Source organism: Nannospalax galili, unplaced genomic scaffold (genome assembly GCF_000622305.1).
Source record: "Nannospalax galili isolate Female #2095 unplaced genomic scaffold, S.galili_v1.0 scaffold71, whole genome shotgun sequence".
NCBI classification, from domain to species: domain Eukaryota; kingdom Metazoa; phylum Chordata; class Mammalia; order Rodentia; family Spalacidae; genus Nannospalax; species Nannospalax galili.
In genome coordinates, this window is record NW_008330319.1 from 629,007 (window position 1) to 649,554 (window position 20,548).

At 38.7% G+C, this 20,548-nt stretch overlaps 1 protein-coding gene across 3 annotated transcripts in view; it reads left to right on the top strand.

Annotated features, from left to right (window-relative positions):
• Window positions 1-20,548, top strand: part of Nfia (nuclear factor I A) — a 377,440-nt gene that overhangs the window by 10,517 nt on the left and 346,375 nt on the right. For all 3 annotated transcript variants that reach the window (XM_008844440.3, XM_008844432.3, XM_008844449.3), the window contains exon 2: window positions 94-625. In XM_008844440.3, coding sequence (XP_008842662.1) covers window positions 94-625 — 532 coding nt within the window. The remainder of the gene's footprint in view (window positions 1-93; window positions 626-20,548) is intronic.

Genomic DNA, 20,548 nt, shown 5'->3' on the forward strand with positions numbered 1-20,548 from the left:
GAATTTTTTTAAGGTGACTCCCAATGGCAAGTTGTCTTCTTTGTGTCCGTCATCTTCATGTCTTCATAGTTTTGTTTTTATTCCTATCCCCAGGATGAATTTCATCCTTTCATTGAAGCACTTCTGCCCCACGTCCGAGCCTTTGCCTACACGTGGTTCAACCTGCAGGCCCGAAAGCGAAAATACTTCAAGAAACATGAAAAGCGTATGTCAAAAGAAGAAGAGAGAGCCGTGAAGGACGAGTTGCTAAGTGAAAAACCAGAGGTCAAGCAGAAGTGGGCTTCTCGACTTCTGGCCAAGTTACGGAAGGATATCCGACCTGAGTATCGAGAGGACTTTGTTCTTACAGTTACAGGAAAGAAACCTCCATGCTGCGTTCTTTCCAACCCAGACCAGAAAGGCAAGATGCGGAGAATTGACTGCCTCCGCCAGGCAGATAAAGTGTGGAGGTTGGACCTCGTCATGGTGATCTTGTTTAAAGGTATTCCGCTGGAAAGTACTGATGGCGAGCGCCTTGTAAAGTCCCCACAGTGCTCTAACCCAGGGCTCTGCGTCCAGCCCCATCATATAGGGGTTTCTGTTAAGGAACTTGATTTATATTTGGCATACTTTGTGCATGCAGCAGGTAAGTGCAACGGGAGAGAACTCCTTCTGCTTTCTTGTGTCTTTCTTTCCTGATGGCCTCTGTGTATGCTGAACCTCTGTGTATGCTGAACCATTCCTGACCTCCCCACAGTGCAAGTCTAGGGCAGAATGCCAGTAAGGTTTCAGAGGTAGACCAGAGTCAGAGCAGCCTGAAACAAGCCCCTCCTGTCTGATGCGCCCCCCTCATTCAGGGGCAAAAGCAGAGCCCTGAGAGAATTCCCACTCAGGCCACAGCTGGTAAGTAGTGCTGGCAAAGGTGGTGTTCATCTGTGGGTGACATATTAGAGTCACTTTTTAGACCAGTGGTGAGAGAAGCCAAGCCTCACGACACCCCTTGTAATGAAGAATAATTTTTAAACTTGTCTGTGGTCTACTTATAAAGCATTTAGTTTGGTGTTGAGGCAATTTTGTGAGTTGCCTTTCTGTGGGGACTCTTTTAACCTACTGGGGCCCCTTGAACCCCTTGCCAATTAAGAAGTTGGAAGTAAGATTACTATCAAATTGCTAACCATTTCTAAAGGAAAAATAATCACATTAATATAGACGCTTAGTAGCTTTGTATTTAGGAATCCTTAGCATCATCTCAAATAGTCAAGGAATACCAATCAACCAAATTCTGAACAATCAGAGGGGTTAATATTGAAAGTAACCAGCTTGCCCAGTGTATGTGAACACATTGAGAAATTGCTATTGATAATTGATCCACTGAGCTATTTTGATTGTGTGTGTGTGTGTGTGAGAGAGTGTGTGTGGTAACAGGAAGAAAGGGGAAATAAAGAGGGAAAAGGAGATGGGCAGCAAGAGAGAGAGAGATTCATTGTTTTTAAAGACATGTTTTACCAGAGTATGCTTCAGAAATTTGAAGAGCATTCAGGATACAACTGTTGAGGACTGGGTGAAATAATGCAGCTTTACTTTGCTCTTTTCGGCTTGTTTTAGACAAAGGCTCATTGTGTTCTGTGAGAGCTCAGGTCTTGTGTAACTTGTTGACTTTTTATATGTACATATCAGTCTTGCTAGATTGCTTTCATGGCAGTTGCTTAAGGCAGATGGAAGAAAGTTGTAGGAGCCTACCAGTGACTTGTTTTGTTGGAGTTCAAATATATATATATATATATATATGTGTGTATATGTGTGTGTGTGTGTATATATATATATATATTAGTCTTCTTGAAGATACTATTTGCAAAGTCAATACTATTTTGCAAAAGATTTTTTAAAAAATCTAAAAATTTTAACTTTTAAAGAAGCAAGCTAACATTCTATTCTCTATTATTTTTTTTCAATATATGATTTAGAAAGAGAATGTTTACTATTCATCTGTCCTTAAGAAACTGAAGAAATTGACTTTGCAAGCATGTCACATCGTCATTTGTGTTGTGTTGGCAGTGGATAGATGAGTAGTTCTGAGGATGTGCTCTGAAAATGGTTCAAATAATTGAGTTTTTAAAATTATAAGAAGTGCCTGTTGTTTTGGCCAATTCTGGGTAGCAAAAATGAAAAAGCAACGCTTCTCAACCGATTTCTAAACTAGAATAAATGGCCTTTTCTTAACCTTTTTCAACCCTGTTGATCATCTGTTTTGTATGGTAAAAACAAAGTTAAAGATTTTTCTTCATTTGTATGTGCTAAGTGCATGAGTGTACAAAAAATTATAGATGTTTACAGTGCTTTATAAAAGCACTCTTTATAATCTTGTGTTTATCTTTTAGGTATTCAGAAAAATAATTTATGAATTATAGTGAATGTTCTAATTGGGCAACTTAGAAACTTGAGGGTGCCAACAGTTGATGCAGATCGTGTTTATGCTTCAGTCCAGGAAAGGACCGAAATTGAAATGTCTGTGGAGTTTCTGTCCTTTGAGCAGGCCCCATTCTAAGCGTCTGAATTAAGTATTTCCCTGAGATTTAAAGGAATGCAGCTGTTCTGTCTGTTCCCTTTCCCTGCTGTACCTTTAATTGTTGATGGGTTATTGTGAGGTTACTTCCAATCCTTGAGCTATTGCGCTTGCTGGTTGCTGTAGTGCCTGAAGGAGTGATGTTGGTGGAATGACATTAGGAAGGTTGGAAGGTGTCTTAGCATCCTTACAGCTATGAAAGATTTATTGATAGCAGCATGGATCAGACTACCTTTCGGTTTGGTGTTCCTCATGTATCCCAGAATCCCTCTTTAGGCCTGAATACCAGCCAAGTGTCTGGCCATTGGGTTCCCTGAAGACGACAGTCATGGCTGCCTCTATGTGCAGTGTGCAGCAGGGAGTTTGCAAAAAGCAAACAGTAAAGGCCTTTGGTCTGAAAATATTTCAAGTTTGATTTAAGAGACATGGAGACCTCTTATTTGTGGAAGAGAAGCTACTGATAGAAATATGAGGTAGATTGGTTAACTTGCATACAACTGATTTGACAAGCATCTGTTATAATGCTGAAGATTTGTAAACACTAAACAGTGTTTTTTACCTCCTTAAAAGTTTTGAGAACTTGCCAGTATTGGCAAGAAGCAGAGACTCTGAAACGTGCTTCCCAATACATGCCAAAGCCATTGTGGCCTTTTCACCTGTAGAGCGTTTTTCATTTCTTTGAAAATGAATGCCGCCTCCTTTCTCAGTTGCCACGAAATGAGATTTTTCTCCTCTAAAATATGTATAACTACTATTGCTTCATGCCTTGGCTGCTGCTTTAACAAAAAATTAAAATCTTAAAGGGTACTGGAGGCAGATGCATGATCAATTATTTTTTTAAAAGCAGAGATGATTTATTCTAAGGCTTAGAGATGCTAAAATCCAATATATCAGCTGTATTCTTAGTTTCTCTCCTAAATCCTGTGGTTTAGAATTGTGTGAATTTTGTGTCTGGTAAACAGTAACAAGTACAGTGAAATGGTTCTATAGGCCTGAGAATTTCATCTCGTTAAAACCATAAAATAACAAAACCATTTTATGTCCTTAATTTAGTCTCTATTTGAGTTGCCCTTCCCATGTATCATATGACGTCTTGGCGGTATTATGGTATCGTGGCAAATGGTTTTCTTTGTGGGCGTGTAACAGTAAAGCTAATTTATGACCAGCCTTTACCAGATGATCTGTATCAGAATCTACAATATACCCGGCACGTGGCAAGGTCACAATTTAAGTTGTTAAGGTTATAACCTTAGCCACCAGGCATTTGACCTTTTAGATAAAGTTAACCTTTGTTCATTAGTAGGCACTCAACCGAGAACTTTCTAGAGAGTTTTTTCTTTTCTTTTTCTTTTTTCTTTTTTTTTTTTTTGAAACTGCTTCTGTATAGCTTCTGGTAATGTAATCAGTTTTTAGACAGATTCTGTCAAGTTACTTAAATTTTGTGAGAGGTTGGATTTTAAAAGGACTCCTTTCTTGGACAGAGGTAGATTGCTTTATTTATGACATAACTGATAGTTACTGTTTGTGTTTGGTATTATTACCTGGGGTGGGGTAGAGCAAAAGCTTTGAGGTAGTCTTTAAATGTGGTGACATTTAAAAACTAAAATTTAACAAACGGAATTATGTTTAACTCAACCGAGGCCTTGGCTAACTTGCAGGTGGCAGTGAGCCCGCAGCCAAAGCCCACTGAGCCATTGTCACTGTTTAGAGGTGAGGCGTTTTCCAAGATTGCAAGTATTTTTAGCTGTCTTAAAATCCACTCGGAAAGACTGGGTAACCAAAATTGTCAGCAAATTGCTGTTGCTGCTAATCAGCCAATGACAAAGGGAATTGATGCTGTCCTGATGTAACGCAAAGATTTGCTAGTTTTAAGGTGGAAAGTGAACACTTTTGCACAGTAGCCTTTTAGTACAGTGGCTGTTGATTGCTCTGCCTCCACTTGATTTTGCAGAGTCTTGACACGTATGGTCTTAGCATGGCAGAAGTTTGGTATCCCTCCTGTAAACCTGCAAGGCAGTTTTAGTGATCATCACTTCACCTATACCATATTGTTTGTTTGGCTATGCTGTTAGGAATGCTCATTTTGAACCAGACATTGGCAGATTCTGCTGTGATCTGCCCAAAGAGCAATTAGCTACTCCCTCCCCTTCAGGTACATTTTGGTTTTATTTTGGCTTCATGATTTCCATTCCTTCATATAGTACTAGAGAAAGCCGTGATATGCAGATAGACCAGATGGTTATGTTGACAGATTGAGAATTCACTTCCTACTGCTTCAGAGCAGGTGAAGATGGGGAGTGTCTGTGAGTGTGCACTGGGTGTGCATACCCAGGCTGCACCCAGAGTGCAACTTAAGCAGTAGCAATGATTTCTCTTTGCCTACTTTCACTACTGTTTTAAATGTGGAAAAATTACATATAAGATTACCAGTGCATACGGAATAATTTTTAAACAATAAAATGAGTCTTGTTATATTGTTGTAGTTTATAATTTTACGCCAAATTAATTACAACAGTGTGCTAATTTTTATGTAACAGTACATTATTTAGAGGGAGTGCTGGATTTCTAAAATATATTCTGCATGTTTTGCTGGCTGGTATTTTTGTGTATGTGTTTATACTCAAGGTTAGGGCTGAACATTATATAATTAAACTTTTTTTGGGAGCTCAAAAACTCCCTAGCAGAATTATATGCATAGTTTCTGTGATTTGTGTTGATAAAATGTGTTTGGAAAAAGAAGGGATAAAACTAATATGTGATGATTTTTTTTTATAATTAAGAGAGACGTATTATTGATCTGTATCCCAAATTCTAATTTTAACCTTCAGCCAAGCTTACAGTAGATTTTGTGACTGATATACTGTAAATTACTGGTATATGTACACCATTTTAGAAGTGTTTATGTATCTTTTAATTCTATAAAGATAGTACTAGCAACCACCAAACTTCGAGATTAAATATGGCTTTTATAGCCTTGAGTGTGTTCTTCGTAACTTGAGGATAGTAACAATATCCTTTGCCTTGAATGTAGTAACAAAATCCTTTGCTCGGAATGTAGTGAAAAAGCTGGAAGTTCAAAGGCAGAGCGTGTACAGGAACACAGAGCAAAAGTTGCTCTGGAGGAAACCGTGGAATGGGGGTCAGTTCATTTATGGCTAGGAGGATTGACTGTGTTGGTTAGAAAATTTCTCAATGCTATTGGCATGACTTGCCTGTCTTCCTTTCCACCCAGTGATGAATAGCATTAATTTAAACCTATTTAAGGCTAGTGTGGGAGAAACCACAGCTTTTGTTGTGGTCAGTGCTGTACACAGTAGGACTGGGGGTTTCATTTGGTTAGGGCCTCGAGCTGCTTCCAGAAGACACAGCTCCTTGGTTTTTTCAATCTTCTACAGAAGCAGGGACAACTCTAATTGCTCCTAAATGTCAGTATAGATTATTTAAAACTATTTGGAGGATTAGAATAGCTGAAAAAAGTACAGATTGAATTCAGCAACTGTGCTAAAGTGTAGTTTAGTACCATCCCTTCAGAAATTTCTCCATGGTTCGAAGAGAGTTTGCCTCTAAAAATATTATAAATTGCAAATCTTTGCGGGGTGAGGAGAAGAGGAAGAGTCAGGTGGAACAGGAAAAGAATGAATGAATGGGCATGCTTTGTTAAGAGAAACATAAAACCGTGAACCTAATTGCAAATGGAGATGCTCTGAAAGTGTTTTGGTCTAAGTAATGACTGTAAAAGGATCTTGGGCAGGGGGATATCAAATGGAGAATTTTATAATGCATATTCCCCCTGTTTTTGTATAATTTGTTTGAGACAAAGTGCTACTTGCGACTTCAGGACGTTCTATTCAAATTTTTAGAAAGAAAAGCTTTACAAAGACTTCTTTCAGAGCTGAGGCATCCAGTTAGTGACTCGGGTGCACATAGCCTGGCAGAAGTGCTGTGGAGGAGCATCCGATCTCTGTTTTGCATCATGTAGCTCATAGTGTTGTCCACTTTTAGACTCTCTGCCACGGATGTAATGGTAGCGTACATGTTACTGATCTAGACTCTGATGTCCCTGAGCTTATCAGAATCTTCTAGCTGCTACTTAAACAGAAATGACTTTTTTCTTTGCTTTCCCCAAATATTAGAAAACACTTTTTCCTTTTTTGTTATGGTAACTGCACAGTGTAAAGCATATTTTATCTAATGGAATTAGTCCTCCCATTACTGTTCTAGTTAAATAAACATGGCTTAGGAGGCAAAGAGATAAGTCCAGCAAGTGATGAATGCAGCGACTCTACAGCACAGAACATGTTTGCTGTTCTGTTTGCTAAACAAGCTGCATAAGGTAAAACTGAGGAGGAGAAGGCCACCTGTGCCATGTACCTTGGCGAATCTCGTTCTTTGAGCTGTAACATGTTACTAACTCAGCAATGAGTCAGTGGTCATAATGACTAGTGACTGAGGTGGAATAGTTCTGGAGTCTTAGAGAACTTTAAGTTTACTGTCTTGTGTGCTTCTCTTCATGTCTTTCAAACACTTGACCTGGTGGTAGCTTTTCCAGCCTGCATCAAATGAGAGCACAGAGAAGGAGATGGAAGGAAGGGAGATAACTTTGAGCGTCTGTCCTGCGACTGGCACTGTGCAAAGTTTGCCTTATATGTAGCTTGTTCTTTTTTATTTTATTTTTTTCCAGGGCTGGGGATCCCTAGGCAAGCATTCTCGCTCAGAACCAGTCCATACACTTGCTTTCCCTTTTCTCTTCTCTTTTTTTCTTTCCCTTTCCTCCCTCCTTTTCTTCTTTAACTCCTTCCTCACATCAGTATTATAAGTAATGAACTCCACTTTGAACAAATGAGAAGAGCGACCGCAACGGCCTTACTTGCAAAGAGCAAGACTCAAACAGGTCTTCTGATTCCAAACCGTTTGCTTTTAAAAACATCCAAACCCACATTAGAGCTGTCTTAGTAACCCTAACACTGTTTAAATGGTGTCACACACCTACCTAGAACCAAAGAGGAACTAAAATGTCAAAATCCAAGCCATTCCCACAGAAGTATTTTCCCCCATAGAGTTCAGATCCTAGCCACATAACCAGGCTGCACTTGATTAGGAGAGAGAGAAATGGTCTATGCTTGCAGTGTTAGGGTCAAAAATCTGGAATGACTTGTTCCTTTTGTTTTCAGAATAGTGAAGTGAATAGATGCATTATGAAACAGGTTTGACTTTTTTTTAAAGATAAAGTTAGATTAATGGGCTCTAGGTACTTTGGGATGGTACTGAGCATTAAAGCAAGTCCTATTTAAAAATCTGAATTTCATATACTATTTCATCATGCAGATCTTTAACATTTACATATGCATAAGACATTTTTTAACTTGTAACGATTAGATTTAGAAATTTTCAATTTACTTTGCTCTGGAAAGATTCTTTGGCCTTGTGTCAGTTATATAAAAGAAAACCAAAATAATGCTAAAAAAATGGGATTTTATTAGTTTAAATTTAAAGTTTTTTAAAAAGCAAAAGAAAATGGAAGCAGTTTATTTTAATGCCCTTAAATGACTAAGCTTATTTTAATTTTTGAAACTTGAACAAGCTAAGTTCTAAATGATCTCAGTGCAAAAACTAAAAGCCTTACTTGATGTGAATTTTATGAGTACAAATAGGAAAAAATGATTCGCTAATTCAATTTATACTATATTAGTTCATTGTATATATTAATTCTTCTAAATTGTATTTAAAAATCAACTGCCAAATTGAACTTATATTGAATAAAATATAGATATGGCGTTATTTTGAGAGAAGGTCTCACTATTTAGCCCTGACTGGTCTTGGACTCATCGAGATCTGCCTATTTCTGCCTTCTAAGAGCTGGGATTAAAGCTGCAAGCCACCATGCTCAGCCTGAATGAAATTGTACTTTTTTTCATGGCTACTTTTGAAATGCTTTAAAGTGAAATTAAAACATTTAAAAAATGGATCCTAAGCTGAATATGGTGACTCTTATCTTGTCACTCAAGAAGTTGAGGCAGGAGGATTGCCTCAACTGGGTTCAAACCCAGTCTGGGCTACAAAATGAGATCCTTTTGTAAAAACTGGGAAGGCGGGAGAGGGAGAGAGACCCACTGTAGCATCTGCTGTCATTTTGCTACTGTCTTTGGCACTGTGGTCTGAGTGACTTTATCCTTTTACAGTCTTCCCAGCCCATGACTGGGCAGTACATTGCATTCATGCTATTGGAGAAGATATCTATAGTGAGTCATGTAGCTTGATCTGGGTGGAAATTTTTGGTAGCAAAAGATATTTGTCAGTGAGTAATAGGAACTGTAGAGTTACAATATCAATATTCTCTTTGAAGATCAGAGACGTGTTTCTTGATATTAGAAAACTGAAGCCATCTCTTCCCTGTTGAGTATTTTCTTTCCTTCCCTTGCTGGAAACAGTCACAATTCGGTGTATTTTAATCTTAAAGGGATTAGTTGTTTAATTTTAAGCCCCTGTATAAAATGATTATTGTACTTAAAGGATCCCTTTAGTGTTACTTTCAAATATTCCATTGACTTTCAAAGCAGTTGACATTACAAGGCCTTAGGCTAACAAATTCTCACCAACTCTTGTCCAAATCTTGACTGCAAGAGTCAAGTTAAAGTCCACGACATGCGGACGGACTCCAGGGCTGAAGTGACATCAAGTCCTTCTCCATGCCCTTTTTAAATATTCTGAATGGGTGTGGGATAGAGATGCACAAGACTTTAGAGTAACTGAGGTACGATGCCCCTGCATGTGAACCTATGTAGCATGCTCTGTGTGTGTGTGTGTGTTTCTGTCTGTCTGTGTCCGTCTGTCTGTCTGTCTGTCTGTCTGTGCGGACTCAGTTACAACAGCACATTAACAATGGAAATTGTGGATATTTTTATGCCAGATGCATTTCATTACTAATACTCTGTGTTTCAAACATTGTTCATGGAAAATGGTCTACCTAAGACTGTGTTTCCCATATTAAGTAATTGAAAATGGGCGTAGTTTACAAATGTCTAAGATGAAGCAAGGATTCTAGATTAGAGTCCAACCAAAACTTTTTGCCTGAGAAATGTTTGTCTTTGTAGAACTATGACAACTCTGCGTGGGCGTATATCCTATAAAATCAGTAGGTTCCTGAAGCTGCTGATGGATTCATTTACTGGCCTCCTCTCCCTTCTTGTAAAGCACAGGTTCGTCTTTTGGAATGTGGTTTCCAGTAACTTCTGACAAAGGGGTCTGTGATGATGCTGCACAGCAGAGCAGCTCTGCTATATGTTCTTGCCAGAGAAAGACAGTGCACTGCTTTCATTGTTTGACCTCTCAGTAAATGATAGAGACTTTTATTAAAAATTATGTTTAATGTACATTTGGAAATTGTTCCCCTCTCCATGCTCAATCAATAGCTATAGCACTTTGGGTCAATGGGTGGTTCATTGGGTAAAGTTACTTGTTGCGCAAAGTCTGGTGACTGAGTTCAATCCCTGGGACCCACAAGAAGGTGAAAGGAGAGAACCAACTCAACAGAGTTGTCCTCTGACTACATATGTGCCATGGCACACATGCCCCCACATCATGTTCACAAAAACACATATAATAATAATAATTTTAAAAAGAATTACAACACTTTACAAAGTTCTCAATGAATTATTTTTTAATGACATATTTTGGTTCCAGTGAAGTACAGTGAGGATAATAATTTTTAAATGTACCATCATAAAGAGCCCAGGATATGTGTGTGTGTGCGTGTGTGTGTGTGCGTGTGTGTGTGTGTGTATATGTGGCTATGTCAGGCTAAAATGTTACAATTAAATAAGTAATTGTTCTGAAGATATTTGTCCCTCATCTCAGAAAAGAGGACAAACATGCAAAATGGATAAATGTAATCCTTTGTACTTTTGCCACCTACATTTTTAAACTACAGTGACTGATTTCTCTAGAAAGGTCAAAGGTTTCAGACAAAACCCTTCGTAATTCTTCAAAGAGCCATTTTCAGTTTTGCTATGTAAAGGCTGATTATGTCTCGCTTTCACTTCATTTGCTCTTGAGCCTGGGAGGTGGCTGGGTGGTGGGGTGATGGATAAGTGAAGCCCTGACAGGAGACCGCAGGCTTGGCCGGTGGGCTGGGGCTAGAGCAGAGCTGGAGTGGACAGGACCATGAGTTCCATTTCTGGCTTTTTATTATGAAGTCTCTTAGTTTCAAAGTGAGGGCAGTGGCTTTAGTAGTTCATTCTGCTTTGCAACAACAGAGCATTCTACCAGAGACTCAAACAAGGGACAGCCCGAGCAGTTTGTGCCTTGGGGCACTGTGACTTTGAGGAGCTCTGTATATGGTGGATATGGATTTCTTTGATTTTATGTGAGACTGTTTGTCTTTATTTAGTTTTCTTTTTTGACTTTGTCAAGTTTGGGAGAATTGTTCATGGTATGTGGTAGGGAGAGTAGATATGCTAAAGACTTGTGGGTGACTGCCCTTGTTCAGAAAAACAGGGTCGGAGAGCATTAGTAACCCAGTCAAGTCAGACTATTAGGAAATAATGTTTAAGCCAAATCTCTCAGATCCCAGGATTGTGCTCATAAAATGCAATACTTAACTAGTTTTTTTCCTTATATATTATCTTATCAGCTCTTCACATAAAGCGTACTGTTTGGCTTGGGGAAGTTTTTGTAATTACCTATATAGAGGGAAAGCAGGTTGAGGAACTTGGCCCAGGCAAGATGCTTAGTGGACTTGTCTGCTCTTCTGTGCAAAGTGTCCACCAACACATCAGGCTCTAAGCCCTGCTTCTAAATTTATAGTAGCAAAAAATGTTCTCTGGAATTGCATGATAATCCTGAAAGCCATTGTTTTTCCTGAAGTTTCAAAAAGTCATGAGAAAATTAGAGTTCTGTCCATTTTGATATTAAATTTGGTTTTTTACCTTGAAGGAAATGGAGAGGCCCAGACCTTCATTTTGTAGCCAAGAAGCCTAACTCCATGACTCCTGGGCCATGGCAGCTGCATCAGGTGGAAGCACTGGCTGCCGTTGGCCGATGAGGTCTGTTTGGCTGCCTCCCCTGACAAGAGCCGACCACGGCACTGTCACGTTCTCAGTTCTCACTACTGCTTGATGCTGGGTTCCCAAGATAGTAAACCCCCAAACATAACATGCAATGAATGAGTTAGCCTATGTTATGTATACTTTCCTCAGAAATTAAGATTTTAAAGCTTTTGATATTGTAACATTACGCTCCTTCTAATGAATAGGCTGTGTGGAGTCATAAACATTTGTAGAAACAGTTGTTCGCTTTGCTTTTTAGTTTTTAAAAAGTTATTTTGTGTGTGTATGTGTGTGTGTGCATGATGATAATGATGTGTGCGGTAGGAGGTGCATGCATGGCACACGTGTGTGTGTGTGTGTGTGTGTGTGTGGTGTATAGGTCAGAAGCCAACTTTATCAACTTCATGGAGTCAGTTCTCTCTACCTTTACACAGGGTTCGTGGATGGAACTCAGGTCATCTGGTTTGCATGGCAAGCCCTTTACCTACTAAGCCATCTTGCCACCCCCAACATTGCTTTTTAAGTAAGATCATTGGCGCATAGTGAGGAATTGTGTCATTTGACTTTATTTCAGTTCCATGTCCAAGATTTTTTAAAAATCAGAAATATCCATGTAAGAGAAAAGCTAGACACAGATGTGGCCCAGGTGCTTTCTCTTACTCACCACCATGACTTGTTTTCTCCACAGAAAGCTGGTAAGGCCCAGAGAATTTCATTTCTTTTTAAAGACATCCTTCTAGTAATGCTGAAGTATGAAACAGAGTTACAGGAGCACTAAACATCATGAGGACAAGAGTGGAAAACAGAAAGGAAAGGAGGGCCTTGGAGAGCAGGCTGCAGGGAATTCGCTTGGCAATTGGTAGTGGTTTCTAGAACAGCCAATTTCAGTGGTACAGCCACCTACAGGCTCTGTTTTCTTTCTTCTCAAGAAAGTTAGCTACCATGAGACTTCTACGCTGAAGTGGATTTTAAGTTGTCAGAGGTCTGGAGCCGCTTTGCTGTTTCCCTCGTTTAAGGAAGGCTGACACATGCGGCATTTGGCTAGAAAGCATTCATGGATAGTGTGACTGTGTGCCTGTGTATTAGTGCAGTGGCTCTGAGGGTCTGTGTGTGTGGAGGGGGGTAGTAATAGGAAACAGAACTTTGCAGGTCTCATAGATAAAATAGCAAAAAAATAACAAGAATCCAGTGCTCCAAACAGCACATATCGCATTTTATTATTCTTGTTGCTCCCTGTTCTGTTTGCTTCATGTTGACTCTGAAACTGAAATCTGTTTCTAGCACCATGGCTGTGTGTTGTGCATGCTTCTCCTGTATAAAGCATAGAACAAATGATTGTTCTATAATTAGTTTCAAAAAAGCAGAAAGTGTGTGTCTGTGTGCACGCGTGCGCGCGTGTGTGTGTGTGTGTGTGTGTGTGTGTGTGTGTGTGTGTGTGCGTGTGTGTAACATTTAAAAAATGGCATGGGATTGTCATAGAAACTTGTTCTGAGCCCTGTAAATAAAAATGGCTGGGGATTAGTCACAGAAACATGTGGGATGTCATGAAACTCAACACACATTTCTTTGTTTAACAGTCAGTAAGAGAAGGGAAGCAAGCTTGATACAGTCCCTGGGATGTTAGCAGTTCACGTCCTCCAGGGAAAAGAAAACCATATCACCTTCAGATTAGATAACCCATCCATGTACAATGCCAAAGTGTACCTGATGAATTTAGCAATATTTGGTATTTCCCTTCCTTAAGAGTGTCTAATTTCCAAATAAGGAAAGTTTAAAAAGTTGAAAATCTCTCTATATTTGCTACTAATCTTTAGAATCTGACCCTTTCCCGTGTTCTGTTGTAATTCTGAATAGTATTTTTACAGTTCTAGACTCATTCTCTTTTCTGTTGTCTCCTATTTCTTCATGTAGTACCAATAGAACTGGATATGTGACTGATAAATGGCCTTCCCTGATGCCGTGCATGTCTATATATATGTGTGGGTTAGAACCGAGTCTTTAATAATGCCATTAACACCCATTTCTGTTTTTAGATTCTTTACTTAGAAGGAATTTGTTTCAGAATATTCTCTTTTTTAGACTCAGTTCAACATCTGGAAAAGGGATACCTTGTCTTTAAAATTGGAACTAATCTCCATCTGCATAGTCCCACCAGGATGATATTTCAGTAACCAACAGATCTTTGATTCTTTGAACTTTCAGAGGTAGGAGCTGGGGTTGGCTAGAATGATTCAGGACCTAAGGAATTCAGTGTTCTGGAATGGCTTGGGCATCTGACAAGGCACCTTTAGCAGGCTGGTGTTACTGTGTAGTCTTTCTGTAATCAGGATAATAGATAAAATATTTAAATGTTAGTAACTGGATTTAAACCAGTATGGATTGGAAAGGTGGCTCTATGGTCTTCCACTGTTGAGTTAACTGTTGAACCGTTGAACCCACTACTCCTTTAAATCAGAGAGGGCATGTGTGGAAATATAGCTAAGTGTGTATGGACCATGCAGGGACATGCCCCCCCCCCCGTCTTCCTACCCACTCACTGGGAGTTTCTACAAACTACTATCAACGTAGTGTTTACTGTAACATGTATGCATATTTTTATTTCTTGCCATGCATTACGAATGCTCTAACTCATCTTTGCTTGGCTATCTTATTCTTTAAGACCTAACTGTCTTACAGTTTCTTCAAGGAAGCCTTCTTTTCATCCCAACTTGAACTAAGGATTCTTCTCTGTTCAACTCTGTGCCATCAGCACAGTTAGTTCCCCTCCGTCACATCCTGTATCAGGATAAAACTGTTTCTGTCTTCCAAATTGGACTGTGCTTTTTTTCTGGGCAGGGACAGGTTTGTTGTTTAGGACATAGGGCATATCAGGTATAAACAGCTATAGGATAGCATTGGGCCTTACGGTGTGTGCTATAGCATCTTTGTTCTGCTGGTGATGAGAAGAATCTGAGTCAAGCAAAACAAGAACTTGAGAAGTACATAGCTGGAATTTTAAAAGCAGGTGATAAGGACTGAGGATGTTGCTCGGTTGGTGTAGTGCTCGCCTCTACACATAGCATTCTGGGACTGAGTCTAAGTACTGTGTAAGAAAAAAAAAGTAGGAAATAGATTTTGATATTTAGCTCAGGACTGAGATTAAGCCCAATTTTCTTGGCCGAGAATGGTTTTCCCTCCTCTACCATAGAAACTGATTTCTATTTCTTTACCCAAATCTAGTTTCATATTAACCCAGAGGAGTTATTGACATGTAATTATAATTCAGAATTTAAAGGTTAGACTTCTTTATTGAAAACAATTCAGGCTATTTATTTTTCTTTCTAAGATCCTGATCTTGACTTTCATTTGGATTGTTTAATCTCAAAAAGACACTGAATATAGGGGTGGAGAGATCGGACACAAGCCCCACTGACTAGCAGCTGTTTCTCAGCCACCCACTGTGTGCTAGGTACACTTGCTAAGCATGGTAGTAAAGACTTCGTGTTATGGAATTTTCAGAATGCAGTTTTATTAGAAATGGAGTGCATATCCTCAGGGTGAGCAGTCAACATTTTTTTGTTGGTTTTGAATCATATTCTCTCTTGGTCAATGGGAAAAGATGTGTCAGTCATTCCTGATCTCTATGTATGTGTGCTGTCTCACTTAATGGGGTATATTTGGGAATGGTTGGGTTACTTCTTGTAAGTTGGGAGATGCCATAGGCAATAGGGCAGAAACTAACAATTGCAATCAAGGGCAAGTTGGGCCCAGTTATAGAGGGCTGAACTCTTAAGTTTCACTTTCTGAAATCTAAGGCTATACTCTCATTAAAACTGTTAGAACAATTTCATTAGCTCCAAAATGCAGGGGTATATGTGAATCTTCTTTGTTTAATTGGAGACCTGTTTACTGTAGGTAATACTACCCTCTGGAAGGGAAGCAGAACCCAACCCAAGATAAGAGTTTCTTTCCCCCAACACATACAGCATTCATGATTTTATTTCTCTAGGCATTTTCATTATCAAAACCATCCCACCACACACTCCCCATAAAGCGTTTTTGTCTGGCCCTGCATTCACATCTGAAAGCTTCTGCTGGTTTCAGGAAAGGATAATGGAAGCATTTTGACAAAACACTTCTTTAAAAAGAGCCTTAAAATAATGAGAAACAGAAACATCATATGTAAATTAATGTTTTTAAAAGAGAATGTTAAGAGGCAGCAAAGGTAGAAAGAAGTCTGATGGGTAGAGGGTAACTTTCTACCAGCTGCTGTGGTGCTTATCAGTGAAATTCCACCTCGTGGCCTTATTCTTTTATTCTGACTATATTTTGGATATGAAAGAGTATGATTACCTTCATTCTGGTCAAGTGTGGATAGACAAGCTGTGCCATTTCATTTTCTCAATAAATGACTCTTGGTAAATGTAGACCTTTCTGAGGGAAATCTATCCCTATGTACAAGCCTGATGTGCTGAATTCTGACTGGGGTTTTGATGAGGTAGGGAGCACCCCATATCAGTCACATTCATCTTTGACTATCACATGCCATTCATAGCCTATTAATTAAAATTTTTTGAAGGTATTTACAGAATCTCACTTCTGTAACTAGATTTTTTTTTCCTCTTTGAGATGAGATCTCTGTGTTCTCCCGGCTGGCCTGAAAATCCTGAGCTCAAGGAATCCCACTGTCTCAGCCTCATAAGGAGCTGGGTGTATAGGCAGAGGCCAGTGGGCTGGATTATAGCCAGACATTGAATACCATCACGGGAGGAATGGTTTGAACACACGTTCAAGCTCTAGCTCTGCTAAACCACAAAAAAGCTTTGTTGATTTCTTCATATATATGTGCACACATACATGTATCATATTGTCTGTATACATCAATATAAAGAAGTATTTAATAAGTGTATACATTCTAACTTTTTACAACAGTCTTTGCTCATCTCTCTTAGCCCCATCTCAAGAATAAAAGTTTATTTTGAACTAATCACAATCAAGACATGAAATGCGATATTTAGAGGTTGGATGCATTATCATGTCTTACCAGAGTTGCCTCCTGCATCCTTGCACACTCATTTGTATAGACAGTCGTGATTGGATTTGAAATATAAATCTTCCATGTCAGTCAAGTAGAAAAGAATAAGGATTTGTTTTTCTAATTTGACTATTAATATATTCCTTTGAGGACTAAAATGATAGAATTATTTAAAATAATCAAAATAGAAATTTCAGTCTCAACATATTTCTTGAATTAAGCCTTTTCCTTAAGTATTTTGTTTATTATTTTTGTTTTATGTGTGTGAGTGTATCACCTACATGTACTTAAGTGCACCCATGTTGTGCAATGCCCTCGGAGATCAGAAGAAGGCATTCAATCCCCTGGAACTGGAGTTACAGATGGTTGTTAGCCACCGTATGGGTGCTGAGAATTGAACCTGGGTCCTCTGCAAGAACAGCCAGTGCTCTTAACCTCTGGGCCATCTTTCCAGCTTTGAATTAAGCCTTTTCAAGGGTGTTTCTGGAAAGTTCTAGGTAGAACACTATGAAAAATCTTTTCATTTTAATAAACACTACTGATTTTATTTTAAATTTATTTTTAATGTTAAAATGTGTGTAAGCTATAAAATGCATACATACTAAAGACCAGTGGCCTGCCCCTTGCCTAAGACGGGACCCTGTAGTCTCGTTGCTCTGAAAAGTTCACCCATTACTCTGAATTTTGTATTTGTAAATTGCCCTCCTCTAAAATAGATGTTTTATCACATACGTAGTTTTGCTTGTTTTAGTGTTTTATAAAAAAGCTTTATACACACACACCGAGTTGCTTTAAATTTCTCAAAATTGTGTTTCTAGTATTACTGCATATGCTGTACTTTGTTATTATTTCTTGTGTAATATTCCATTGTATGATGGAACTATAAATTGTTTCCAGATTCTTGCTGCTAGCAAATAATTCTGTGAGCCTGTGTATACGGTACATACCTAGCATGCCTAGGAGTAAGATTCTCACATTGTAAGCTGCATAAATGTTAAGATTTATAGACTTATTCATTTATTTTTATAAAGAAAGATTTATTGGAATACAGATAGCACTTTTAATGTAAATGTTAGCTCTGGCTTCTGCAAGAGTTGAAGAGTGACAAAACTGATTATTTGGCTCTGTAGAGTATTACAAATATATACACTTATTTATACGCTGCTTTACCAAAAAAAAAAGATTGTAATTATTGGCTTAGGAAATTATTTGAATTATAAAAACAACTGAATTTAAATTACTAAACCATTCTTACACTAATGTGTGAAATCAACTTTTCTAAAAATTAAAAATTCAGCAGAAACCTATCCAGTGACAGTTAGGGAATTATCAGTTTTCAGGTACTATAATATAAAAGATGAATATTTCATTTAGCTGATTATATAACATTTTCACAAAGTGATACACTAAATGCACTGTATAAAATAAATATATTTCTACAAGTCTGTATATAAGCATATAATATTAATAACCCATTTAAACCATACTTTCCAGTTTTATTTATATTACATGTATTATTTTTGTCCAGTGTTTGTTTATTTTTGAGACAGGATCTCCCTGTAGTCCGGGCTGGCTTGGAACTTGCCGTGTAGACCAGGATGGCCTCCATCTCACAGAGATCCTCCTGCCTCTACTTCCAAGTGTTAGGATTAAAGGCCTGCACTAACATGCCTGGCAAATGTGAAGTTTTAAAAGGAAATAGTGCTGATTTCTGATAATTTAACTGTACACATTCTCTTCTAGTGGTAACAGGGTGCTGAGGGGTCTGTGGATCTCCACATTTTTTCTAATATTTATCATTGCCACATTTTACTTTTTGCCAAACTAGAGGCTGAGAAATAGTCTGCTGTGTCCTAACTTGCATTTCTAACTTGGTTAATGATGAGATTAAGTGTCATTTTGTCTCTGTGTGAGCAACTGCCTTTTCTCTTCTGTGAAATAAAGGTTTTAAGCTTCTACCAATTTTGTTTCTGGTTAGCTGTTCATCTGTTCCTGGTTGGTGTGCAGGAGTTCTTAGTAGATTCTGGAGCCTTGTCCTTTAGCAGTTACATGTTTGCAAATATCTTGTCCTACCATGAGTTTGTGCCTTGTGTTTTTATTTTCTTCAGGTTACCTGTGATGAACAAAATATCACAATTTAAATGAAGCTTGTGAATTTTTCATGGCTAGTGTCTTTGTGACTTGTTTAAGATGTTTGTGTTATGTTTAGAAATGCGTGGTATTTTTATACATCTTTGTGTTCATATCACGTTTGTTGCACCTACTGTTTATTTTTTATATATGATATGAGGAAGAGATTGTTTCATTTTTTTCTAGAAGAATAAACAGTTTTAAATGCACTAATTATCAAATGTTTTTTCTGCTCCTCAAATGCCCTTCAATGCACTGTTACCATTTGTAGTTTTCATATTTATTCTTGTGACTATGTTTCCAAATTCTCTGTTCTGTTTAGATAATTAGTCTATTTTATACCCCCTCCCCCTGCAGTGTTCAGTTTCTAAGCAGTGCAGTGAGTCTTGACATCTGGCAAAACAAGTTCATGTTTCTGTTTTTCAGAAGTATTTTTCAGTGTCCTCAGCCCTTCCTGGTTCTAGGCATGATAGAATCATTTGGTCAGTTTCATGAAAGACCCTATTGGGACTTGGATTAGAAGTCTGTTAAATCTGCGGATGGAAAAACTGACAAATTTTTAACTAGCAAATCATATTGTCTATGAATATTCTCTCTCTCTCTCTCTCTCTCTCTCTCTCTTAAAAAATCTTTTGAAAATGTGTTATTTACAAAAATTCTTGTCTCGTAAATGTAAACTGTAACTATTTGGGGGTGGAAAGATTGTAAGAACCAGGGGTGGTGCGTGACCATGAGGAAACAGTCTTACAAGCTCCTGGGACTTTTCTCATATAAACCTACAGCAATGGAGACAACATGCAAAAGGCCCATGCAAAGTCAACCAGACAAAGACCAGCCTAGAACTGGGGGAATGGGCAGGAGGCCCCAACCTTAGCTGAGGAACTATTGGCAGCTGATCACTGCTGGGTGAAGGAGAGTTAGAGTTCTTTAAGGGAGGGAAGCTAGACAAGCTGAACAGGCTCCAGTGGATGAACTCACATCAAGGGTCATCTGGGTACACAAACTTGATTCAATAGACCTTAATATATATGACAGAATGCATGAAATCATATGGATGGATTATAGGGGGCTGCAAATAGGGGAGGGATTCTAAATATGATTAAGATGCATTGTATGAAGTATACAAAAATTCAATTAAAATATGCATTGAAAAAACTAAAAAAAAAATGCCTTTAATATAATAAGATCCAGCTGCTTGGACTTAGTTATATATTGTCCTATGTGTAGACAGGAGTCATCTGTTGAGATGGGAGCCGTGGAGGGAAGGGTAAGAGTAAGAAAACACTTGAGAAGGTAGGGAAATGGAAGCAGAAGTACCAAGGGAAAGAATTCCAGGAATCCCAGAGGCCTTAGGGGAAGAAGATAGAGCTAGAGCTTTCTCTAGCAATCAGCCCTGCAAGCAGAAAAAAACTGAAAAAAAGAAAGCTGGTATTTCATACATCAAAAGTCTGTGGAGTGATTGATTACAGAGTAAAGACAAAGACACAAAGTGTTGTGCAGGACTGACAAGACAGCTGTTGAGATGAACTGTGGGTTGCAGTATGGTAATGAGAGGTAGCCACAGGGAAGGAGAAAGAAAAGGGGGAGCCTTTGTCTGGACAAAAGCTGAAAGGGCTGTGGAGGAGAGGTGGGTGGGGAGGGAAAGGAGCCTGAAAGGAATTAGGAGCTTGGCTTTCCTGGCACTCTGGTACCAATACCCAGTGGGTTCCAGTACCAAAAACTATCACTGCTTCATGTCTCTGCCCCTATTTTGTCCCTAAATACCCCAGGCTACCAAAGGTACAGTGGCTAAAGCTGCCTACCTCCCACTTCCCAGAA